Raw genomic sequence first — 26,651 nt, 5'->3', positions numbered from 1 at the left:
GGCTCTCTTTCTTTCTCTCCTCAGACTCCCCTGTTCTTCTCCTTGGGGACTTCAATTGCCACATTGATGACCCCTCTCTCCCTTGGGCTTCCCGCTTTCTTTCTCTAACCTCTTCTTTTGGCCTTCAACAGTGGACTGCAGCCAGCACCCACAAGGATGGCCACTACTTAGACCTGGTTTTCACTAAAAACTTCTCTCTCTCCGACTTCTCCATTTCCCCTTTTCCTCTCTCTGACCATCACCTCATCTCATTTTCTCTCTCTCGCTTCTCTCCATCTCCATCTCCATCTCGCCCTCGTTTTTGCAGAAACCTGCACTCTATTAACCTACCAGCTCTTGATTCCACTTTACGCTCCTCCCTCTCCTCTCTCAGTTCCACTTCAGACCCTGACAACCTGGTCAGGAACTACAACTCTGCCTTATCTTCCTCTCTTGATCTTCATGCCCCACTTTCTCTCTGCCGTCCTCGCCCTTCTAACCCCAGACCCTGGCTAAACTCCCACACACGCATGCTGCGTTCCTCCACTCGTTCCTCTGAACGCCTCTGGAGGAAATCTCATACGCTCGCAGACTTCATTCACTACAAATTTATGCTATCCTGTTTCAACTCTGCCCTCTTTCAGGCTAAACAAACCTACTTTTCATCACTAATCAACACACACAAGTCTAACCCACGCCGTCTCTTTTCTGTCTTTGACTCTCTACTCAGACCACCCTCAGCTGCCTCCTCTTCTTCATCCATCTCACCTCAGGACTTTGCTGACTTTTTTAAGAAAAAGGTGGAGTCCATACGGCAGAACATCCCATCTGTTGCCTCCTCCCATCCCACAATGCTTCCCAACTCTCCTCCTGTCTTTCTTGACTCTTTTTCTGCTATCTCGGAGGAGGATGTATCACTGCTGATCTCCTCTTCGCCCTCTACCACTTGCCCACTTGACCCCATTCCCTCCCATCTCCTAAAACCTCTTGCTCCTTCTATAATCCCTATGCTCACACAGATCTTTAACTCTTCCCTCTACTCTGGTACCTTTCCTTCATCCTTCAAGCATGCAACCGTTATACCATTACTCAAAAACAGCAAGCTTGACCCTACCTGTCCTTCTAACTATCGACCTGTCTCCCTCCTGCCTTTTGCCTCCAAACTCCTTGAACGTCTTGTATTCTCTCGATTGCTACACTTTCTCAACACCTATTCTGTACTAGACCCTCTACAATCTGGCTTCCGCACTGCTCACTCTACTGAAACAGCCCTCACTAAAATAACTGACGACCTCCACGCTGCCAAAGACAGAGGTCATTACACTCTGCTCATATTACTCGACCTCTCTGCAGCATTCGACACCGTGGACCACCCTCTTCTCCTTCACATTCTCCATACTCTTGGTATTCGGAACAAAGCTTTATCCTGGATCTCCTCTTACCTCTCCCATCGTACCTTCAGTGTCTCTTTTGCTAACACCTCCTCCTCCTCTATTGATCTCTCTGTGGGGGTACCCCAGGGCTCTGTCCTGGGACCCCTTCTCTTTTCTCTCTACACACTCTCTCTAGGTGACCTAATCACATCTTTTGGGTTTAAATATCACCTCTATGCTGACGACACACAAATTTACCTTTCAACCCCTGACCTTACACCTGCTATACAGACCAAAGTTTCTGAATGCCTCTCTGGAATATCATCCTGGATGGCCATCCGCCGACTGAAACTTAACATGGCAAAAACAGAGCTCCTTGTACTACCTCCCAAACCTGGCCCTACTACATCCTTCCACATTGCTATTGGAAATACGATCATTCACCCAGTAGCCCAAGCACGCTGCCTAGGGGTCACACTTGATTCCTCTCTCTCATTCTCCTCTCATATTCAAAACGTTTCTAAAACTTGTCGCTTTTTCCTCCGCAATATCACAAAGATACGCCCTTTCCTCTGTTACTCAACTGCTAAAACTCTGACTCAGGCCCTCATTCTCTCACGTCTCGATTACTGCAACCTCCTGCTGTCCGGCCTTCCTACCTCTCACCTGTCTCCCCTACAATCTATCCTAAACACTGCTGCCAGAATCACTCTACTCTTTCCTAATTCTGTCTCAGCGTCTCCCCTGCTGAAATCACTCTCCTGGCTTCCGATTAAATCGCGTATCTCACACTCAATTCTACTGCTCACTTTTAAAGCTTTACATTCTTCTGCCCCTCATTACATCTCAGCCCTAATTTCTCGCTATGCACCATCACGACTCTTGCGTTCTTCTCAAGGATGTCTTCTTTCTACCCCCTTTGTATCTAAAGCTCTCTCCCGCCTTAAACCTTTCTCACTTTCTGCCCCACACCTCTGGAATGCTCTTCCCCTCAATACCCGACTAGCCCCCTCGCTATCCACCTTTAAGACCCACCTTAAGACACATCTGCTTAAAGAAGCATATGAGTAGCACTGGATAATCATGGACACATGACACAAAGCTTGGCCTCCTGCAGACGCACTTACTAGTATTCCCTCCTACTGTCTCTGTACGTTCTCCCTACCTACCAATTAGATTGTAAGCTCCTCGGAGCAGGGACTCCTTCCTTAATGTTACTTTTACAGTATGTCTGAAGCACTTATTCCCATGATGTGTTATTTATATTTGCTATTTATATGACATGTATTACTACTGTGAAGCGCTATGTACATTTTATGGCGCTATACAAATAAAGACATACATACATACATACATTGGCAGGTTCCCCTGAATAATAAGCAATACTCACAAATCCTAGGAGTGGTAGGCAGGCTGTGCAGCTTCCAATATTGTAGTAAGCAGGAATAAATGGTGAAACAAAGCGCACAAGCAAAAAAGGAGCAGGAAGGACCCAGAATCAAAAATAGAATAAAAGGGCACTTTAATGTGACAAACGACCCATCCAACGCGTTTCGAACGTCACAGCGTTCTTTTTCAAGGATAAAACATAGTGTAATACCATCCATTAAATACCCTCTTACCTGCAGGCAGATTCGCGCCAAAAATGACGCAATGCGCCGGATCGCTCTGCGCATGCGCGATGACGCACATTGCGTCATGACGTCATCGTGCGTCCGTTTTTGGGCGCGAATCTGCCTGCAGGTAAGAGGGTATTTAATAGATGGTATTACACTATGTTTTATCCTTGAAAAAGAACGCTGTGACGTTCGAAACGCGTTGGATGGGTCGTTTGTCACATTAAAGTGCCCTTTTATTCTATTTTTGATTCTGGGTCCTTCCTGCTCCTTTTTTGCTTGTGTGCTTTGTTTCACCATTTATTCCTGCAAACATCACAATAGGAAAGACATGAGGCATAATGTTCATTGCCAGTTTTAACCCTTTCATTGGCCACGAACATGCATTGGAGAGACAAGCAAGGTCCCCCTCAAAGCGATGTTATGTGGAAGGTCACTCTGTGTTTAGTAAGTGCTCACACAGCACTTTCCTACTTATCTTTATTGGCTCTCTGGTAGGAACAGGGTGAGATAAGGGTAAAGAAAACACTTGATTGATCATTACTGTGTAATTTATTTTCAAAAAAATTAAAGGAGCCAAATAGTTGCTATTAGCATGGTTCGATTTGTCTAGGGAAGCCAATTAGACTGTTATTCTTTACTAAAGCTTGTTTTCTAGACGGCTAGGTGGGATTGCACCTTTACATATAACTGTAAATTGGCTGAGTTGTAAGCTCAGTGTTTCAAACTCTTTATATTCTTGGGCCACCCATTGCTGTATCACCCAGCAATATTCAACTGCACTTGCGTAGAACCACGAAGAGAAGTGCAAGAAAGTTTCATCTGGATTTCATTATTTATTCCGAAGTTCTGAGTCACTGGAAATTGGAATGAAATATTTGATGGGTCCGTAACTATATCTACATCTAACGTGACTGTGCTAGACATAACATACTGTACATACTCATATGCAAACTTCCCTCATGGCCAAGTTTGGACTTTATGTCGCAAGTAAATTTCCCTTAGGGCAGAGGTGTGCAAACGGAGGGGGGGGTACAGGATTTTCTAAGGGGATGCGGCGGTTGCAGAGCCCCACACGTAAATTAAATGCCGGGGGAGGCGCGAGGCCGCTGCAACCTCCCATACCTACTCTCTGCCGGGCCCTTCAGTGACGCGTCACCATGACAACGCAGCGTCAAATGACGCGCGGGGTCAAATGGCAATGCGTCACATGACGTCATATGACACGTGGAGCCAGAGAGCAGGTAAGGAGGTGTTGGGGGAGTGGGGGTGCAGGCAAGGGGGAGCACAGACAGGGGTTGCGAACTGAAAAGTTTGCGCACCCCTGCCTTAGGGAACCATATAGTATGATTCACACAATGAATTAAAAAAGTGTGAAACCCTAACTCAAGCGCTAAACCTAGATATGTGTGAAATACACGTGAAAAACAAATACCAAATGTGATTAACAAGAGGTCAAAGCTGCCATAGGTTTCCCACAAAGCAAATATCTCAATTTGCATAAAGGACTGTGAAAAATGAAAGGAGTATACCTGGCGCTTAAAGAGTCACTGTGTCCTTATGAAACAGTCTGATCTTTAAAGAGTGTCTCAAAGTCCAAAACTTGAAGTGGATGGCTGTAGTTTTTCTTCACTGCTGCTGTTCTTCAATACACCTGAAATTGATAAAAGGGTACACCATTGCGCAGTACTACTGATGTTTGATGTTAACCCCTTATTGCCAACTTCCCCAGTGTGGACTGAATACACTTACAGGAGTGTTTCTTTCAGGATACAGTGGAGACAATCTGTGCTTTATTCCCTTTCCGTTCTTTATACACCACGAATCCCCTGGGTGCTTCCTTTGTCTCTTGGGATTTCGTGATTCCCAGAATCACCCGAACTCCACGAGCCCCCAGACAAGGATTTGAACAATAGCAAAGAAGGGGGTCACAAATTTATTAAAAAACGGCTTCAACAAGCCTAAAAATGGCTGATTAGCCTGCACTAAAAACAAGTGGATGGTTACTCACATGTACTCACATGAATCAAAACTTCATAAGGATGCCGTCCGCAGCTTGTGCCTCCTGTGTTTGCTCCGGATGAGAAGGGCTCTCTCACAGCATAACTTCTCCGGTTAGGTGTAATAGAGTCTCTCCCTCCACTGGGCTGCGTTCCGGATTGCAACCGAGGGTTCTGGCAGACTCCTCACCTCTCAAACCACAGTTGCTGCACTGTACTGCTCTCACGGGATCCTAACTCCTCCCACCCTAACGCGTTTCGTGACGTAGGCACGCCACTTTCTCAAAGGATTCCTTTGAGAAAGTGGCGTGCCTACGTCACGAAACGCGTTAGGGTGGGAGGAGTTAGGATCCCGTGAGAGCAGTACAGTGCAGCAACTGTGGTTTGAGAGGTGAGGAGTCTGCCAGAACCCTCGGTTGCAATCCGGAACGCAGCCCAGTGGAGGGAGAGACTCTATTACACCTAACCGGAGAAGTTATGCTGTGAGAGAGCCCTTCTCATCCGGAGCAAACACAGGAGGCACAAGCTGCGGACGGCATCCTTATGAAGTTTTGATTCATGTGAGTACATGTGAGTAACCATCCACTTGTTTTTAGTGCAGGCTAATCAGCCATTTTTAGGCTTGTTGAAGCCGTTTTTTAATAAATTTGTGACCCCCTTCTTTGCTATTGTTCAAATCCTTGTCTGGGGGCTCGTGGAGTTCGGGTGATTCTGGGAATCACGAAATCCCAAGAGACAAAGGAAGCACCCAGGGGATTCGTGGTGTATAAAGAACGGAAAGGGAATAAAGCACAGATTGTCTCCACTGTATCCTGAAAGAAACACTCCTGTAAGTGTATTCAGTCCACACTGGGGAAGTTGGCAATAAGGGGTTAACATCAAACATCAGTAGTACTGCGCAATGGTGTACCCTTTTATCAATTTCAGGTGTATTGAAGAACAGCAGCAGTGAAGAAAAACTACAGCCATCCACTTCAAGTTTTGGACTTTGAGACACTCTTTAAAGATCAGACTGTTTCATAAGGACACAGTGACTCTTTAAGCGCCAGGTATCCTCCTTTCCTTTTTCACATGATTCACACAATGTGTTAAATATCACCATGCCTCTTCACAGGTTTGATTAACATTTTAACAAAACTTACAAGGGCACCAACTGTCATAGAAAAGTGAATTTTTGAAAAACACAGTAGGGTTTTTTTTTAATGTTGTTGAACAGAACAAAAAGATCAACAACCTTTTTTGCCCTGGCGTTAATTTAAAAAGAAAAATATAAATTCTCAATGTTTGTGAAGAAAACTCAGAACCTTGACATACCTCCAGCGTGAACGTAAGATGGTAAATATGGGAGTGTGCACTAAGGAGGCATAGTTTATATAATTAAAAGATCAGGGAATTATGGTTCTTTTAGGACCCCACCTATTGCCATATTACCGCCTAAAACATAATCTCCCCTCATCCCAAGCTCTTGGATTTTTCTTCGTCTCCCTGGAGCCTATAAAGGAAACATGGCATATCTGTTTAATGATCAAGCATCTTAAAAGGCATGATTGGTAAATATTTTTAAAGCAATTTTTATGCTTGTCAAATGACTGCACTATGGGACTATGCAATGTTTAGTTTTTTTCTATGCCAGTTATAGTACGGGCTGCCAGGTGGCATCTCCAAAAATATTAGACACCATGACACACACCCCTCTCACCTCTCTCTGCTCCATGCTGTTTCCTCCTCTCCATGACCCCACCCCCAGGCTCCTGCCACCTCCTCCTGATTGACTGCTGCTGGGTAATGCAGCCAATCAAGATGGAGGAAGCGGTCCAGCCCCCTAGCATCAGCCCTGCTCTCTCCCTGCTCTGGGAAATTCCACGGCCCCCCAAGCCGGTCAGGTCACTGTGTCCAGAGAGGTAATACCAGAGACACATACATGTCCAGTATTACCTCTCATTCTTTACTGGACAGAGTGTCCAAATACAGGACAGTCCGGTTCAATACTGGACACCTGGTAACCCTAGACTAGTAAACCTGTGGCACTCGTGCCAATTCTGGCAAGTGGCCATGCTGGCATGTCGGCTATCCAATACTTTCATAGCCCTCCTCTTCTTCTTCCTTTGCTGCCAGGGGGCCCAGCAATGGGTTGTGATTTAAGAAGTACGTATGGTGCTTTTCCTACCACAAATGTACCCAAAATAAAAGCGTACAGTAGCGTAGAAATGCAGGAGATATCAAACCCCATTCATCACATCAACTGAATGTTCAGCACACATCGTTCAAAAGGTTCTTCATTGTGGTTCTACACCATAGAACTGAACAACAGAGCAATGTCGAAATGAAACCAGCTGTGAAAGCCATGTATCGCCTTAGAGAGCAATTTATCCAACAATCAAGAAACTTACAATTTTTATGAGTTGGGATGATGGTCTCGGCGTTGGATTGTCCATGATATAACCTTTATTTCTCTTGAACCTGTAAAAGAATAGATTACAGATTAAAGTCATTTCTTTTATTTGGGAAAAAGTGTTGGAGGGTTCTTCAAAACACATAGGCTGTATAACTTTTCTTGTTAGGTTCTTTCATCAGCACAGGGAGTTTAGCATAATAGAGAGCAAAGTTCTAGTGGCCATAAGGACCAAACAGAGAACCATAAGGGGGCTTGAATCTACTAATATAAAGAAGTTGATGGTATTACAGCATTGTCTGTCGGTGCATTCATTTTGCTTAGGTTAATAACACATATATAGAGATGGAGTGGAGGAGTAATGGGAAGAATTCCTGGTCAAACTTTTTTTTTTTACGGAATGTCTAAATCAGTTCATGCTAAACCAACATTATTTTAATTGTTTTTCATGGGTCAATGATACCACCAGGTCTAAACTAACATTAACCTTTTCATCTAAGTAATTTATTATATCAAAGATAAAAGAAAAGAAGCCTATTCACTTCTGATGCTACTGCTAAAGATGGATTGGTGCTCTGTAATATACAGCTCAAACCCCTTATAACGCTGTGCTTGGGGTCCAAAGAATAACATCGTGATATAAGCGGATCACGATAGGAATAATGTATAATTGCATGCATCTATATATAATAAAACTGAATCTTGTGAGTCTGGTGCTAGATGCGGCGAATCTGATTGGTCCTCAGCCTCTGGCCATTCAGATTGGTGCCTCTATGACGTCACCCAACTGACACTCTCTTCTCCTCACCCGCAGCCACACGCACACACACACACACACACACCACCACCACCCCCCTCCCCCCCTCACCGCTCTGCACCGGCTCCCGGACGGAGGGGAAGCGCGGCGCGGCCCTCACCCTCGCCACCCTGCACTGGCTCCCTGATGGAGGGGAAGCGCGGCGCAGCCCTCCTGCCCAAGCCGACAACTCCAGGCTCCTCCCCCCTCGCTCCCAATGAGGAACGAAGGGGAAGCGCGGCCCTCCTGCCACAGCCTGCCACTCTTGCCCCCCCCCCCCCCCTCACGCCACGGAGATATCAGGGCCAGGAGGGGAACCGTTTGCCGCCAGGAACCACCACCCACCCGGTCAAGGTAAGTCTCCCACCCACCTGGTCAAGGTAAGTCTCCCACCCACTCAGTCAAAGTCACCCACTCAGTCAAAGTCACCCACTCAGTAAAAGTCACCCACTCAGTCAAAGTCACCCACTCAGTCAAAGTCACCCACTCAGTCAGTCACCAACCCACCCACTCATCGACCCAGTCACGATCCCACCCAGTCACCAAACCACCCACCCATCGGAGATGTGAACTGGGCAGGGGGGGGTGACGGAGCTGTGAAAGGGGGGGGGCGTATTGGTGTGAACGGGGGAGAAAGAGAGGCGGGAGACAGTGGAAGGGAGAGAGAGAGAGGGGGAGCCAGAACATTAAATCCTGGGCAGCGCCGGGTATATCAGCTAGTTGTACAATAAAGTATTTAAGATACCAATAATCGTGTTGTAAAGTATTCATCAATATGAAAATTGGGAGCCACGCTTGCATAAGCGGATTCATGTTGTAACGGATCGTGTTATAATGGGGTTGAGCTGTATTAGCATGTCACATATGAACTTGATATGTTGCCTTGTAGACCTGTTGCAGTATTAATGGATCCACAAGAATTGTCCTATACTGTAGTTCATGTTGCCCATGTATTTCTCAGAGCCCAACAATCTTGCTTTCTCCATGAGAAAAATATCCAATAATACAGTTGTGTGAAAAAGAAAGTACACCCTCTTTGAATTCTATAATTTTACATATAAGGACATAATAACAATCATCTGTTCCTTAGCAGGTCTTAAAAATAGGTAAATACAATCTCAGATGAACAACAACACATTACATCGTGTCATGATTTATTTAACAAAAATAAAGCCAAAATGGAGAAGCCATGTGTGAAAAATTCTGGGGAGTAAATGACATCCTGCTTTCATTTTACTACCTTACACAATTTACAGATATACTCACGGACATTGAACAAAGTGTCCTGAGAAGAGGTCTCTCGTTTGCTGAAACTTGTGCCCCTAATCGGTTTCAACTTTTTACAGACCTTAATAAATTTACTAGGAATCTTACGCTGAAGCGTCATTTTTTTTAAATTACTGAGGACAGTGTTATTTCACCACGTGTTATTAGTGATTCAGCTACTGTGGTGGAAAGTGATGTTCAAGAATGTTACCACACCAATTTTAAATCCCAGTCAAAATTTTACCCAGCACAATCCAAAGGGAGTTTTATAGATGCCTCTTTTTTTTTGTCTCAATTTTTTTATTGGGCACAATCATGTCAAACAGTACATACAGGGGTGTCATGATCCCATGACAGTGGTGCTTTTAACAATCTGAAAGTGACCCTTTAACATTTTCCATTTTCTTGGGTGTGGGGATATGGAGGGGAGGGGGAAGATGGGGGGGGGAGGGGGAAAGACAAACAGGGGTGCGGGGGGGAGGGGGGGAACCTAGGAGAGAGGGGGGGATGGGTGGCGCGCTCCTACCTCCGCGACTGCATATGAGTATGTTTATTTTGTTAGCCACGGGTCCCAGGTATTTAGAAATTGGGGTATTTTCTTTTGGAGCAGGGCGGTCAGTTTCTCCATCGTCATAACTTCGTTGATTCTGCTAGTAACAGTGGTTCTAGAGGGGGCTTTTGTCTGCTTCCAAGCGGCAGCAATGGAACATCTGGCCGCCGTCAATATGGCCGTTATAAGTCTGGACATCGGTGGATGGAGGTCATCAACAGGTTTGTTCAGCACCAGGGTCATCGGGTCCAAGGGTAGGGTTAGTCCCGTGACCTCTCGTATGAGCCTCTGGATCATGGCCCAGAATTTCTGAATCTCCGGACATGACCACCAAATGTGGGCCATGTCCCCCTTTTGACCACATCCCCTTCAGCACAGATCAACTGCGCCTGGGTAGATCTGGCTCAGCCTAGCGGGGGTCAGGTACCATTGGAATAGGATTTTGTATATGTTTTCTTTTATTGTTGTGCAAATTGAGGTTTTAGAGGCTTGCTCCCAGATCTCCTCCCAATCCTCCGGATCTATTGAGAGGCCCAATTCCTCGGACCATCGTTGCATATATCGATGGTTGGGTGGGCTAGAAGGGGGCTCTAATCCTTTATATATTTGGGAGATCAGGCCTTTTTGGTAGGTTGTTTTGGCGCAGAGGGTTTCAAATCTGGTTAGTTTAGGAAATTTGGAAGTTGGTGAGAGGGATAAAAGAAAGTGTCTCACTTGCAGATATTTAAATAGGTGGAGGCCCTGTATCTCGTATTTATCCCTTATCACCTTAAAAGTAGCGATCTCATCTTTCTGCAGCAGATCGGCCACCATCCTAATGTTGTGACCCTGAAATTGGTCAAATTGACTTGGGGAACACCCTGGAGGGAATTTGGGGTTCCCGAAGATGGGAGTGAGCTGTGAGGGGGATGCTACCAGACCGTACTTCCCTCTACATTTAAGCCATACCTCCCACGTGCATCTCATTGCTCCCAGGGCAAACCTTGGTGGTTTAGCCCCTCTGCTGCCAGTGGGCCACATTGCCATTTGGAAGGAGAGGGGGTAGGCGTAGTGAGACTCTATCTCTAACCATGAAGCTAGGGCCGGGTCGCAATTCCAAACTACAGCCTGCTTCAGCTGTGCGGCGATGTAATATTTTGCAAGGTCGGGGACCCCCACACCTCCTCTTTCTCTAGACGAGAGCATCACTGACCGAGGGACTCTGGGCCTTTTGTCGTTCCAAATGAATTGGAGAATTAGAGACTGCATGTTTTTAAGCGCTGTTTGTGGGACCGGTATTGGAAGGGTTTGGAAGTTATATAACAGTCTTGGGAGAACGTTCATTTTTACTGCCGTGATTCTCCCAAACCACGAGATTTGGTGTTTTTTCCAGATCTCTAGGTCTTTTTTGATCTGGTTAAATAGAGAGGGGTAGTTATATTGGTATAGGGAGCTGTAGGAATTGGAGATTTTGACACCTAAGTATTTAATGTGGGTGGAGCTCCAGCGATATTTATAGTTGGCTTGTATAAGGCTCCAGTCCTGGGGGGGAGGGATAAATTTAGGGCCTCAGATTTGTCCATGTTTACTTTGTAGTCAGATACTTGGCCAAATTGAGTCAGGTGTCGTTGAAGGTTAGGGAGGGAGGTATGGGGGTTCGCGAGGGTCAAGATCACATCGTCTGCAAACAGCGAAATTTTGTGTTCTCTATCTCCAATTTGAATACCTTTTATGTTGGGTTCGTCCCTGATCTTAGCTGCTAGGGGCTCTATAGTTAAGGCGAATAATAGAGGGGAGAGTGGGCAGCCCTGTCTGGTCCCATTTCTGATCTTTATTGGATCCGAGAACCCACCTGCCAATTTGACATATGCTGTTGGGTTATGGTAAAGAGCTCTCACTCCTTCCAGGAAAGGTCCTGAGAATCCAAACCTCAGCATGGTCTGGTCTAGGAAGGACCACTTGATCCTGTCGAACGCTTTTTCAGCGTCGAGGCTTAGAATCATTGCCCTGGTCCCAGAGAGATGCACGTGGTCTATTATATCCACTATTTTAATATTGTAAATAATGAATTTTCAAATATGGTGAGTGATTTTAAATGAAATAGGTCACATTATAATTTGCGTTTTAAAGAACACCAGGCGTTAATTAAATCATCATTACCTTGAAGATTTTTTTTATCAGACAAGCTGACAAGGGGGGGTGGGATTGTTCTACAGAATCGTGAAGTTTATGAACAAGAAGCATTGAGACTTCTTAAGGATACTATGTTCTATGCTAAACTTAAGAATGATCCAACTACGAAATATGTTGAAGAACTTAAGGTTCTACTGGATGAAACATTCCAATTAACTATTCTGAATAAAAACTAATATAATTTTTTATTGACAGAGAACCCAAAAATCCCAATTTTTTACCACCTCCCTAAGATTCATAAATCCCTTGTCAACCCCCCAGGTAGGCCAATAGTATCTGGAATACAGTCCATCACATCCAATCTATCTCAATATGTGGATCCTTTCCTTCAGAAGTATGTGAGTGTGCTCCCGTCTTATTTAAAAGACACTACATCAGTCCTGAATTTGATATCAGAGATAAAGTGGAGAGACACTTGATGTCACCTCGCTTTATACACACATAGCACATGCTCTGGGATCGGATGTGGTGGATTCTTATTTCAAGAATGATGGTACACTCAATCCTTTAACTGGAGATTTTGTTTATAAATCCATTAATTACATGCTCACTCATAACTATTTTTTATTCCTTTCCCAGTTCTATGTGCAGGTCTGCAGGACTGATATGGGGACTTGTTTTGCCCCCAGTTACGCAAACCTGTACATGGGTTTCTGGGAACAGAAATGTATTTGGTCCCATAATCCCTTCGCCACACAAGTAATTGTGTGGCGGAGATTTATAGATGATATCATTTGTATTTGGGATGGTGATGAGGAGTTTTTAGAGCCATTTTATCAATACCTTTGTGAAAACCGTTTTATTTTAAAATTGACTTATACTTTAAATGCTTCGAAAATAGATTATTTGGACTTGCACTTGGAGATTGGTCCTGGTGGTAATATAACCACCAGGACGTTCTTTAAAGAGGTTGATACCAACAACCTATTGTTAGCATCCACTAACGACAAGAGGAGATGGATTGACAATATACCATTGGGTCAATTCATGCACCTCAAACGAATCCATCCAAGGTATCCATCAGAGAGGTACCAGCTGGTACTTCGTTCCACACCGCAGACGGCAGCACCCTTCCCGTGCAACCGGATGTTGTCATCGAGGAAGCGACCTCCGGGGTGGAGGAGAACAGTGCTATACCCGCTCCGCTGAGTAAGGCCCCAACTGACTTGACTTTACAGAGGCACCACGATCGAGCCAAGGGCCGAGGGTGTAAGGGCTCTGTAGACCCTAATAAGCACCAAATACTAGCGGTAAAAGGCCGTGGAAGACATACCAAGACTGCCACAACCAGAGACATAGCAGAGCTTAAGGCCCCCACTGACATTGCCCAGGACAATCATGATGTAGCTAAATCCTCCCAGGACTGGATAAACTGGGGTTGGTTTGATGGTGATCCTGCTGGGGAGGGATGACTAACTACATGGCTTTCTGCAGAGAAGGGTCAGAAAGGTCAGACAGGTCAGGGACACTATCTAGAGCAACCTCTGAATCTAATATGTCTGAGTATAATGCAAATGTGGGGAAGGTATTGTCGTGGTGGGACCCCATGTTTCAAGGGTATGTCCATCATATGAACCGGACACGGTTCTTGCTGTTTAGCAACACGGTTCTTGCTGACCCACTGTGGATCATTGGTGGGAGAATGGAGAGTTCTCTGCGGCAGAGAGACGGCAGAGGCCATCAGAAAGAGATACTGTCACGGCCTAGTTTATTCTTACCTTTACCCGGTCTCGGCCGCGACAGTAACCGGGCGCGCGCACGGGACAAGCCTCGGAGGAGCGGTCCTACGATCGGGGCTTCCCCCTCCCCTCCCCTCTCCGGGTCCGCCAGGTCCCCCAGAACCCCCCACCGCCGTCCCCCACATCGCGGGACACCAGGGCTCCCTCGGGGAGCCCTGGGCACGCGCGCATGGGGCACAGGCACCCGATGAAGCGTGACCGCGCATCGGTGGCGCGCGGCACGCCGAGGGGATTTGGGTAGCAAGCCGGGAAATCTCCCGGCTTGCGGAACTAGCCAACTAAGATTTAAACGTGAAATTAAACTAGGGTTGATACAACCAACCGGCTTAACCCTAACCCGTCACGAACAACCCTTTTATGAACCACTGTTTTACAGTAGGTGCTACCGGGCCAGGTCTGTGGCCAAAAATTAACCAAACTCAGCCAGGCAGACCAGTTAATAGTTCAAAGTTACCATCAGTCCCATGGGTATGATTGCCCATTTGTCCTTGAGCCTATAATGAGAGAGATATAAGCCAGAGGATTGGTTGTGGGAAGGTGTCCTAGAATACTTAGCCTCTAGGTGTAGTATTTCTAAGTACTTCAGTGAAGATAAAATGTGTTATCTAATGCGAGTCTGGAGAGTAGGGAGAAATATCTACCTGGACTGGGTAGAATATATTCCTGAGCGAGGTCCAAAGATTGTGTACTCTGTTAATGTTCCTGACCAAGAGGACAGGTTAGTTAAGAAGCCTGACCGAAACATTATTATTGAAGGGGGTATGGGTTCTCCATGTTAAAGGAGGGGTTCAGACATACCTCATTGGTTAAAACTGTATGATATGAACTGTTATGCCATACATTGTAAATATTGTTCTATGTTATTTCAATTTAAGGATGGTGTATAAATTGAGTTCTCAGAGGGGTCCGTGAGATTTCACATGGGGGAGTGTTCTCTTGGCTACTAATCTGCCATGCCTAACACATACTGGTACCAGTGCAGGCAGTGTTAAGGTTAATCCGGGTTTTCCCCTGCAGTAAGTAGGTAGCACCATCACAAGGTAATCGCAGTGATTCTCCCAGAGGGTGGGGGAACCGGTTACATATACTGTATGTAACAGGGACTTATCCCTGTTTATATAAAGCAGCCTCAGAGCTCTGAGAATCCAACAGAGAGATAGTTAATTGCAGCCACTCAATTAACTAGTCTCCACCTCTACTAATGAAAGCTCTGTAATAAAACCTCATGTGAGACACAGCAGAGATTTTCCTAAGCCCACAACTGGGCTGACCTGAGGAAAGATGATGTCTTGATGCACACAGAAGGACTGTATGCTGACAGCAAGACAAGGAGACAAGACCTATACCTGGCCATGGACATTTCCATAGCACACAAGAGTGCTGACCCAGGAGAGCAGAGAGGCCTTCCCCTACAGCTACAAGAACAGATGAGACTTTCTTGTTGGACTGCTGTATATCTATACTATAATTGTAAGTTTTCCATTTGTTTGTATGTCAGAAACATCGATATCTCACAAACGGCACCATGTAGCACAACAAAACGTTCACTGTATATTCTGCTGCGGATTTGTAGGTCAACGCAACTATTTTGAGCTTCCAATGTGACTCGCCTCCCAAATTATGGACATTCTAATGTCCAGCAAATCTCTTAGTGCAGGAGCGGGGGGGCGGGGGGCGGGGCTACTAAGGGAGGGGGAGCGTCAGTGCTTCAGTGCTATTTGTGTCTGATGTGAGATGTGCAGGGGAGATGTTCTGCAGCGGTGGAGGGGGGAGAAAACGGAGTGAGTGTAGGTGGAGAAAACAGAGTGAGTGAGGGGGAGAACACGGAGTGAGTGAGGGGGAGAACACGGAGTGAGGGGTGAGAAAACGCAGTGAGTGAGGGGGGAGAAAACGGAGTCAGTGAGGAAAAGACAGTGAGTGAGGGGGGAGAAAACAGAGTGGGGGGAGAAAACTGAGTGGGGGGGAGAAAACGGAGTGAGTGGGGGGGGAGAAAATGGAATGAGTGAGGGGGGAGAAAATGGAGTGAGTGAGTGAGGGGGGAGCAAATGGATTGGGGGGAGAAAACAGAGTGAGTGGGGGGGGGAAACGGAGTGAGCGGGGGGGGGAAACAGAGTGAGTGAGGGGGGAGAAACGGAGTGAGTGGGGGGGAAACAGAGTGAGGGGGAGAACATGGAGTGAGGGGGGAGAAAATTGAGTGAGTGAGGGGGAGAAAATTGAGTGAGTGAGGGGGGGAGATAACGGAGTGAGTGGGGGGGAGAAAATGGAGTGAGAGGGGGGAGGAAACGGAGTAAGGTGGGGGAAGAAAATGGAGTGAGGTGGGGTAGAAAACAGAGTGAGTGGGGGGGGGAAGAAAATGGAGTAAGAGACACACAGACATAGAGAGACACACACAGAGACAAACACACACAGAGACAGACACACATATACAGACACACATAGACAGACACACACACAGACACACATACAGACACATAGAGACACACACAGAGACAAACACACAGAGACAGACACACATAGACAGACACACACACACACAGACACAGAGACAGCCCCCTCCCCTAATAGCCAGCCCCCCACTCCTGCTCTAAAAAAAATTGCAGGACAGCCGATCGCTCATGCTTGGAGAGCTGGTGACGTCACCGCTCTCAAGCATGAGCGAGCTCAGCGGCAGCGTGGCCGCAGCCTAAAGCTCCGCGGGGAAGTGTGCCGGCAGCGGGGGGAAGGGGGGCGAGGAGATGTGTCGACAGCGAGGGAAGATGCGGAAGCAGCGGGGAGATGCGGCAGCAGCGTGGGGAGATGTGCCGGCAGTGGAGGTGAGGGAGGGGCAGGGGGGGTGTGCCGGCAGCGGGGGGAGATGTACCAACAGGGGGGGGGGATATACATTCCCCGGGCGAAGCTGGGTACAAAAGCTAGTCTATATATATATGTTTGGGGTGCTAATCAGCTCAGCTACCCACCCAGAGGGCTAGAGTAAAGGTTTAGATTTTCTCCAAAGTGGAGCAGGCCTACATTTTGTTTATTTTTAATGTTTTGCCTTGTTAAAGGAACAGGCGCAATAAAGCCGGGATTTAATTTCACCCTAATCAGTCTCCATTAAATGTACCTCTGCACACATCTCTTACAATATATCATTTTTTTTTTAAAAAAAAGCAGATTGGAGACTTCAGCTGGCAAGGAGCTGGTGTTTGCATATTACTTTCTCAGTCATGACAGCTGCTAAGAATTTAAGAGGTTTTATGATCTTAAAGACCCTCAAGATGTTCGCAACTTATCCAGAAACTGAGCGTTGTGTGACTGTTGGCATGCAACTTGTGTATATTGGAGAAATGTATTTAAAATGCATCAAGTTTTTGGCTCAGAAACTGCGCAGAGATGAGAAACATGGAAAGATAAACCAAAGGGGGACCAATGAACATAAAAAAGATTAGTCATTAATGGGAAATGGGATCCCCCTTTTTACAACTCATGGGTTGTAGCCATACTGGGATTTTTGACTGAAGCTACTCAAAATCCTTTTTTTTTTTACCAGTGGAAAGACGTAGAAAACACATTTTAACTAGAGGACTAGAAATAAAAGAATATTTTCTTTTCTATAATAACCCTGCGGGTGCCGGAGGCGCTGCGACTCCAGGGTGCCACAGCCCGCCCGGCACATCACAATCACGTGACTGCTCCTCGGAACGATCGCGTGATCGCAGCGTCACTGAATCCGGAAATGATGGAAGTGGAGGATTCCTGCTCTTCCGTTTCTCTGGGTGTCCGAGGGCAGAGCGCCGAACCCAATCTCCCCTGGAAAATGAGCGCTAAAAGGCCATGACATAGCCCATGGAGCGCCAGACCCCATGACGTAGTTGCCACGTCTTAGGGCCTCCAGCGATTCATAGGACACAATACTAATATCGGCAGACAAGAGTAAAGAAAAAAGATTTTGTTGACGTCTAGATTTACACAGCAAGTTAATTAGAAAGGAAATGATCTAGTATTCCCATTTGTAACATAGTGAGGTTGCCGCTTTAAAGAAAGAGTTGCATCTGATGAACAAAATGTTATGTGAAACCTAAAAGGCCAGCGTTTACCAAGCTTTCGTACATGTAGCTTTGTAACATCATAACATAACTTCTGTACCATATCATACCAGTAACTCGTGAACCATTATAACATACAGGGACACTGGTGCCACCAACTAAACACAGATATGCCAAATCTTCTATACCTACATCAATATCCAACAAAATAAAACTTTGAAACACACCAGTGTAATAGACAACAGCCTTCTTGAATGGGAAGAATAATACAAATATACATTACTTTCAGGGAATATTCACTTTCTTATTATTCATTAAAGACGCTGCATTCTATAAGTCCCAAAACAGCAGATATGGCCATCTACGGGCACTTTGGCACATATAGAAACAGCCCTTTAGGGGGTAATTCAACATGTCCAAAGCAGTCGGTAGCACTGTCAACAGATGAAAACTGCTTTAGGCTTCAGTGGGAATGTTCGGCTGATAACGGTGCTTACGGCTACTTTGTGGTATATTGAATCCGGACCTCATCCTTTAAATAACATCAAGGACCAACAGTTTCATGAACATCGCTTTTATTGTTAAATGTATAATGCTGTAAATATTGTGTGTGTGTGTGTGTGTGTGTATGCGTGTGTGTGTGTATGTATGCGGGTGTGTGTGTGTGTGTGTGTGTGTGTGTGTGTGTGTGTGTGTGTGTGTGTGTGTGTGTGTGTGTGTGTGTGTGTGTGTGTGTGTGTGTGTGTGTGTGTGTGTGTGTGTATGCATGCATGTGTTTAAGGGCAAGGCCTTTTACTGGTTGAAAAAAAAATGTTACAATGATTTTGGATTTTTTTTCTATACATTTTTAAAAATTTGGTTGAAATGTTCTGAACGAAAAAAACTTGTTCGGAGTGGAAAATTCGAACTGTTTGACTTAATTATTAAGTAATTAAAAAAGTAATCTGGCCCTTAATTTCCATTCATTTATGCTTTTATGCCTAGATTCACAAAATTAAGTTAAATGAGGGGAAATAATGTGACGGTTACCTAAAACAGGAATGAACGATATACTCCCAGAGGTAACGCCTTATTCACTAAGATACTAATATGCTAAATTAGCGTAGGGTTAACACATTGGTTAAGTCTTGGCGTTATTGCACTGAGCTTTGGCTGTTTATTAATACATGCACCGTTGCACACCTGTAAAGACTTGGGACAGTGAAGAGTTTTGTTGTCTTTGGAACTTACCTGTTGAGAAACGAGCACAGGAGGAGCAGCAGAACTGAGAGCAGCACAGTGGCAGCAACAAAGCAGAGCGACGAGGGCGAGACAGAGCTGCTCTCTCCATAAATGAACTGCAGGAATTCAGCTCTAGAGGGAGCCATGGAATCACATTCAAGAGAACCTCTAGAAGACAAACAAGACGGGAAATGTGAATAAACCATTTCTGTAACAAGGGGGCGCTCGTATAGTGAGGAAGCAGCCAAAATGCTTCAACGGGCAGTCACACAGTGGGCTGAAAACTATTTTTAAGCAACTTATCAAAGTAACACTTAGAAAAATGTAATCACATTGCTTTGCCACGCACTGCTGGCACTGAAGGGGTTACTTGATCTACGGTATATGCTTTGTTGTCCCCAGGTCTTTGGGGCCATGTCCTATGCTATTTGCTCATTTTGTTCGGGGGGGAGCGTGTTCTGCGGAGCGCTGTACGCGATCTGGCCGGCTGAGGAACGCTCCTTCTCTGCTGTTCCGTTTTTCAGTGACGGCGCGATCCCGTGAGCGATGCTGAGAAGTTCCGTGGCCCCCTTCTGGCACTCAAAGAGTTAAGCATCATAAATGGGATATTTTTGTTGTGGCGCTAAACAGGTGTACTGTCTAATTTCTATCAGCCACAGTGGTCCTGAGATAACAATAGTTTGGTTCTGTATAGCACTGATGGTGTATGCAGCACTATACATAGAATTTTCGCAGCCCCAAGTAACTGCCCTGTAGAGCTTACAATCTATTTTGTTGGTGCCTGAGTTGCAGGGAGATAAGGTGACTAACCCAAGGTCACAAGGAGCTGACACCGGATTTGAATCAGGTTTTCAGGTGTACCCCTTGATAAAGGGCTTTTTGCCCGAAACGCGTAGAATTGATTTTTTACACGTGAGCCCCCTGTGAATCTCTTCATTTAAATACCCTGAAGTGCTCTGTCCACCTCTTGAATTGTTCGGCTGTTTTCCGAGTCAGTGCCTTTCCTCACTGAGTCGCTCCTTCAGCCCGCAGTGAGGCTATAATGCAGGGGTCCCCAACGCGGTGCCCACGGCGCCCCGCCAAGCGACTGCAGTGCCGCCGACAGCTGCTGCGAGCAGCACATGAGGCCTCCCCCCAACGTAATTGTGCTGTAAGTCTGTTGTGTGTGCATGTGTCCGTGCGCAGTGGTTGTGCCCACCACTCTCTCCTGAAGGCGGTAGTGTGCCCTTGGGCACAAATGTTTGGGGACCCCTGCTTTATGACATACCTTTGTTACATTATCTTAGCTTAGAAGCTGCAGTTTAAATTTTTTTACCGCAATTAGCAGGAGCAGACAGTCCAAGGTCCAGTCCAAGCCCATTTCCGGCCACATTTGGCCTGCGGGTAACTAGTTAAAGATCCTGACATACAGTATCCTTCCACTATACCTCTTTAGCAGGTATAGTACTAGTTCCCGCATCTAATGAAGACCAGCAGTACCTTTGTATCTATTTCCGTCTGTGGGTCAGAGCAAGGGAGAACGTCACTGTCTCCTGCACCTATTGTCTAACACAGGGGTGCTCAACTCCAGTCCTCAGCCCCCCCCCCTCTTCACCCAAGTCAGGTGTTCAGGATATCCCAGCTTCAGCACAGGGGGCTGAATCGGTGCCTGCTTCAGCACAGGTGGCTCAATCAGTCCCTGCTCCAGCACAGGTAGCTTAATCAGCCTTTGACTAAGCCTCTTATTGAGCCACCTGTGCTGAAGCTGGGATATCCTGAAAACCTGACCTGTTCGGGGGGCTTGAGATCACTCAGAACCTTCAGTGAACGGGAGCAGCTGTGAACTGCTGACATACGAGCTACATTTGAAAGGAAAAGTGGATCTGACATTTTTCTATCAGAGGACAGAGCATGAATTTATTTTCTTCATATGACCTCCCAGCTACGCCAGGCAGGTTTTCATTTCTCGTCTCCCAATAGCTTGTTTTGTTCTTCCAAAATTGTAATATCTGTCTTGATTTGCTATTGTCAGCTAATATTCACTTGATATAATATCTTAACATAATGGATAATTCGTGTCATTTTTTGGTAAATTACAAAAACACTAAATCATCATATCTATATATATTGTGATACCATCAGGTGCCTCTAGGTGCTGGAACAGTGCAGTAAGTGTGCTTTCCAGTCTACACAGAGTTAATCTTCCCCAGAGTAGCCAGTAACAGCTGCTGCATAATTAATTAGAATGGGCTCCTTGAGTGAACAAGGAAGTGTTTAAGACAAACACAGAGAGCTGCCATGCTGCCACGGAGACAATGCTAAGAGTCACAGAGGGAGAGATTGCTGTCCCAGAGAGGGGGGCAGAGAAGTGCTCCTCATCAAGTAAGGCTGGCACAGTTCCTTGTACCCGCTGGATGGTGATCGCAGAGTCCGCTTGGACTGCCTGGGTATGAATCCCAGAGGAAAGCAGGAAAGATGACAGACCGTGCTGAAGTGGGGATGTCCTGTTCTTGACAGTGGACATACAGAGGAGAGTTTCTCTGAGCTCACGTGGGGCCACGTTCCTCTAGCAGGAAAGGACACAAAGCCATGCTGAAGCGGGGATGTCTGCTCCAAACAGGAAAACACTTTATTGTTGTGTACAGAGACTGTGTACATGATTGCATATGCCAGGGCATGTTTTGGGGCTGGGAACCAGCTTAGCTGGCCATCCAAATAGTGAGTACGACTGCTACGGTGTAGTTAGCTTTCACTAAAAGGATAGGTATTTTATTTTATGATTTGTTTGACTTAAGGGGACGGTGGGCCTGTTGGTGTATGATTTAATCCCTGTAAATAAAACCCATATAGAGAATTACAGTGTTTTCTGCCTTACATTGAGACTAAAAGAGACTGCAACGTGGTGTGCGCATCACAATATTCACATATATACATATGCACATACTGTATGCACATATGCACATATACACATTGTATATAATAGGCAAATAAAAATACCACGTGTGAGCTCATTCACATGTCTCAGACAGGTCCACAAACCTGCTTTTCCCCATTGTCTCTTGACGTACAATGTTTCCACTGCAGCCAGGGATTCTTAGTAATGACATGCAAATGAGCACTCACTTAGGCCTCGGCTATGTTCCCTGCTTGCTGGCGGAGGCGCACTGAGGCGCGCTCCCGCTCAGCACTGAGCCCCTACAGCCGCAATTAGAGCGGCTTTAGTAGGGGCTCGCCTACGCTTCCGCGTGCTTGCGGAAGCGCAGGTCTTAGGGGAATTTAAAATTCCCCCGCTTGCCGACGCGACAGGCCGGTCACGTGAGCGGTTTGCCCAATGAGGGTGAACCAGCTTCGTGTTGTCACTGGCCCGCCCCCGGCCCGCCCCCTGACGGCGCGCATAGTAAGCAACCGCAAGGCCAGGGAAAGCACCCGCTTTCCCAGAGCCTCAGCGCGCCTCAGCACGCCAGTGGGGAGCCTGGCCGAGGCCTTAGATATGTAAGCTCTTCGGGCAAGGACTCCTTTTCCTAATATTACAAGTATGTCTGAAGTGCTTATTCCCATTATGTGTTATTTGTATTATTTGTTATTAATATTATGTCACGTGAATTACTGCTCTGAAGCGCTATGTACATTAATGGCGCTATACTGTATAAATAAAGATATATATATACATAATACTTACATACATACACACAGGTGCAACTACCAGTTGTCGACTGTATCACGGGACAAAACCCCGGCTAATTCATCGAAAACCCTGCAAGATGGTCCACAGTGAAAAAACAAAAATAATACTGTGCGCCACTATTTAACCCTTACAATATAAGTGATAAGTGCAGTGACTGAAACCCTAACTTATATGTGGCACAATAAAACCACAAAAACCACAGTGAAAATTATAAAATGAATATTACATAACCGTGTGATAGCTGATATGGGCGTCTGCTGCGATGAAAACAGGGGGTGGCTCAGCACCCCCCAACACACTAAAGAAATGGAAACAAAAAACACAGCGCACAACGCCAAATGGTGAAGTAGGTAAATACAAATATATATTGAATAGAAGGGTAATTAATCTGCGTACATCAAGTAGGTAAAATAGTGCATTTAGTGTATATAACACTGGTTACCGCTCGGCGACTGCTGGCAAGGAGGTCAGATGCTTGCTTCTCTCAGCGGGAACTGTAGCAGTAGCTCTGGAGCAGAACTCTCACCGGAACTCCTCCTCAGACGGTCAGCATCTCCAGAGGGGGTTTCCCTCCTAACAGCTGGGCTCTGCTTTGGATAATCGCACTTAGAGGGTCCACCAAGAGTTCCAAATATGCTGGAGCAACTCGTATGGCTCCGCAGTTGAAATCACTGCACATGGAGGTAAGCCCAATGCTTCCAGGAACAACCTCAGCGTACCACGCTGCCGCTCCGTCACGGGACGCTGCGTGGTGACATCACAGTAACCGCAGCAGTGATGAGATGGGCAGGAATGTAATAGAGTCTCTATATGGCCCAAAATTTCACACAAAGGTGATACTATCAAAAGCAACCGTCTCTAATGAGATAAATGCCGGCGTGAGTGGATGCCCATCAATTCCGACCAAGGCGATGGGGATCTTTTTCTCCACGAGCGGTATCTGGTAGTGTTTGGCGAACTCTTGATCCACGAAATTGCCTCCGGCTCCGGAGTCTATGAAGGCTACTGTGGAGACGTGGAACTTACGGCCTGAGAGGCACACGGGTATAGTGAGTTTCTTAGGGAATCCTTTTTGGGGAAGGGGACGAGGAGACATAACACCCACGAAGAGCCCCTTCATACTCACTGGGTGTTCCCGTTTTCCAGAGATGGAGGACATTCTTCGGTCAGATGTTTTTGCAGGTCCGCAATAATAGCACAATTCCCTGGCGCGGCGGAATTGCCGTATTGGTGTGCGAACCCATTGAACCCCCAACTGCATCGGTTCGGACGAGTCCAAGGAAGGACGGAGCGGTGAAGTGGACCTGGGGACTGTAGTAGTGCTGAGAGAGAGAGACGAAGAGGTTACCGAGTGAGTGCGCTGGCGCTCCGTGCGGTGTACCTGAATACATTGGTCCACTCTAATCGCCAGAGTGATGAGATCCACCAAAAGACCTGGCCTGGGTTGGAGAGCAAGTACATCCTTGATGCTGTCTGACAGTCCTTGCCAGAATACGGCGACGTAGGCCTCCTGTTCCCAGTTGGTCTCTGCTGCAAGGGTCCGGAACTCTATGGCATATTCAGTCACCAGTCTTCGCCCTTGAGTAATCTGTAAAAGAGAAGAAGACGCCACCTCCCGACGTGCGGGGGAATCAAACACTTGCCTGAATTCCGTCTTGAAGGCTGAGTAATTCTGGCTAAGGTCATCTCGCCGCTCCCAGATGAGGGAGGCCCAAGCCAGTGCGCTACCCGTCAACAGATTATAAACGTAGGCCACCTTCTTTCGGCCAGTAGAAAACTGGTGGGGGGGCATTTCAAATTGTACCTCACATTGATTAATGAAGCCCCGAAAATCTTGACATTCACCTTCGTAAGGTTTGGGGTTAGGAATCCTCATATCTAATTCAGTCTGGTCTGCGTCTTGTGGGCTCGACATAATGTTACGCCGGTGCTGCCCGCAGACCAGACCCGTCCCCTGTGCTGAGGTGGGACGTAGGGATACACGCACCCGCAGCAAAGGGAGCGCGTCCAGATTGTGGTGTTAGTGTTGCCAGGCCAGGTATAGTAAGGAAGACAATACTTGCCGGTACCGGTAGTAGAGGAGGAGTAGTTATTGCCGTTGCCAAGATCAGGGATTGGAGAGTTGCGGATGGTCGAAGGTATAAGCCGTGTTACAGGGATTGGATAGGTAGAAAAAATTAGGGTGCTCAAACCCAGATGAAATCCATCCAACTCAGTGGACCATAAATCATAACCCTGGAGATACCAATGGGAGTGGGTGGGTGCAGCATAGACTTGTAAGCATTAATGACAATTGTCAAACTTAACTATGACGGTCTAAACCCATAAAGAAACCCACTCACGTCATCTCCAGGGGTGTTAAGCAGGCGTGCCAGCCATGAAGGATCCACAATCCAGGTGAAGGCAGAAGAAAAAGACGAATGGCGCACAGCCAGAGAGCCAGGTGTAGGATAAAACTGCTATTCTTTATTCGTGCATGCAGGAAGACAGGTAACCCCCTTGGGGGACAAAGACAGGAGCCTCCTACGCGTTTCGGACCTGGGGGTCCTTTATCAAGGAGTAACAGGGATGCCAGAAGTCACAAAGTCCAAGTAGAGCCGAAGTCGAGAGCCAGAGGGGGTAGTCGTCCAATCCACGTCAATACCTGAGGAGTCACTGAGAGAGTAGTCAAATGCTTCCATACAGAACTATGTCGAGCGACGAGTGATGGGAAGCACAGGCATAATAAAACTTGGCCGGCCAATGGGAAAAGGGGGCAGGCCTGGAGGACTGCAAGGAGTCCTCCCTGATAGGAGGGAGGTGTTACAGCCCAGCTGAGTGTAATCATTGATTTGCATGGAACTGTGTGATGCTTGGGGGCGACGCCTCACTGCAGGAGCAGTGGTTAAAAGTGCTTTGCTAGGCGTGTGCTCTGTAAGCTGGGAATGCATGCACATAATGTCTGGGGCTGGCATGTGTGTGTGCGTGGATTCGGTGACTGACGCGCGTATGCGCATGGGGACAGAGACAGATGCACGTGTGCGCATAGAGCGCGGAGCTGGGGACACACGCAGAGGCTGCGGTTCAACAGGCACCTCTTCGGTTGGTGCAATCCCGCGATGGCGAGGAGCCAGAGTGCCAGTGGCAGACAACGGAGGTATGTGGGAATTGCGCTGCAGACGCTTGGACGCCTGAGTACCGACGGGAGGTGAGTAATGGTCACGCTGACGGCGCTTAGACACCAGATTCCTTACACACATAGGACGAGAACACCGCCGTGGGCTGCCAGGCCACATACGGGGAAGCAATAGGATATAAGAGGCCCAACAGCCAACCCTACAGAGGCTGATGGATGATGCATGTCGCGAACTGAACATCAATCCCTTTACAAAAACAGGAGGTGCTCGCGTCCCCGGGGTCATCACCCCCCCCATCCCCCTATCCTTTCCTCTCCCCTCCTTCATCCCTTCCCCCCCTCCCCTCCCCTATCCTTATTTTATTTTACCCACAAGCGCAATTACCCTAATGTACCGCATAAGGTAAAGTTGGATATATATCAACGTTCATATTGCACAGGTACTCATGAGAGAACTTAGGTATCGCTCTGTAATGTTATGTATGAGATATTTATTTTATATGCACTGTGATACTACATGTACTGAAAACTCTTTACAATAAATTTGAAGTTGAAAAAAAAAAAAAAGAGACGCGCAGTAAGAGAGAGACTGAATCAGTCGCTCTACCTGTGCGCCACTAACAGGCGATCGCGGGGGTTTTATTTTATTTTAATAATACAGTATTGTAACTGGGGTCTCCAGAGGTGAACCACATTGATTTCAAGTCCGGGGACCCCCTTGCTTCCCGATGTACAGGCCCAGT

The 26,651-nt window shown here is 46.7% G+C and overlaps 1 protein-coding gene across 3 annotated transcripts in view; it reads right to left on the bottom strand.

The window, feature by feature from the left end:
- The window catches only part of LOC142493916 (uncharacterized), a 117,063-nt gene that overhangs the window by 67,378 nt on the left and 23,034 nt on the right, over positions 1 to 26,651 (bottom strand). Inside the window, exons 2-4 of one of the 3 annotated variants that reach the window (XM_075598651.1) lie at positions 22,788 to 22,862; positions 19,139 to 19,297; positions 7,359 to 7,428 (exon numbers count right to left, since the gene is read on the bottom strand). In XM_075598651.1, the coding sequence (XP_075454766.1) occupies positions 7,359 to 7,428; positions 19,139 to 19,275 (207 nt within the window). In that variant the 5' untranslated portion in view covers positions 19,276 to 19,297; positions 22,788 to 22,862. The remainder of the gene's footprint in view (positions 1 to 7,358; positions 7,429 to 19,138; positions 19,298 to 22,787; positions 22,863 to 26,651) is intronic. The other 2 variants (XM_075598650.1, XM_075598652.1) reach the window with 2 other exon arrangements.

This window comes from Ascaphus truei, chromosome 4 (assembly GCF_040206685.1).
Source record: "Ascaphus truei isolate aAscTru1 chromosome 4, aAscTru1.hap1, whole genome shotgun sequence".
Classification (NCBI taxonomy): domain Eukaryota; kingdom Metazoa; phylum Chordata; class Amphibia; order Anura; family Ascaphidae; genus Ascaphus; species Ascaphus truei.
Note: the sequence above shows the minus strand (reverse complement) of the source record. Positions and strands in the feature narration are given on the sequence as shown.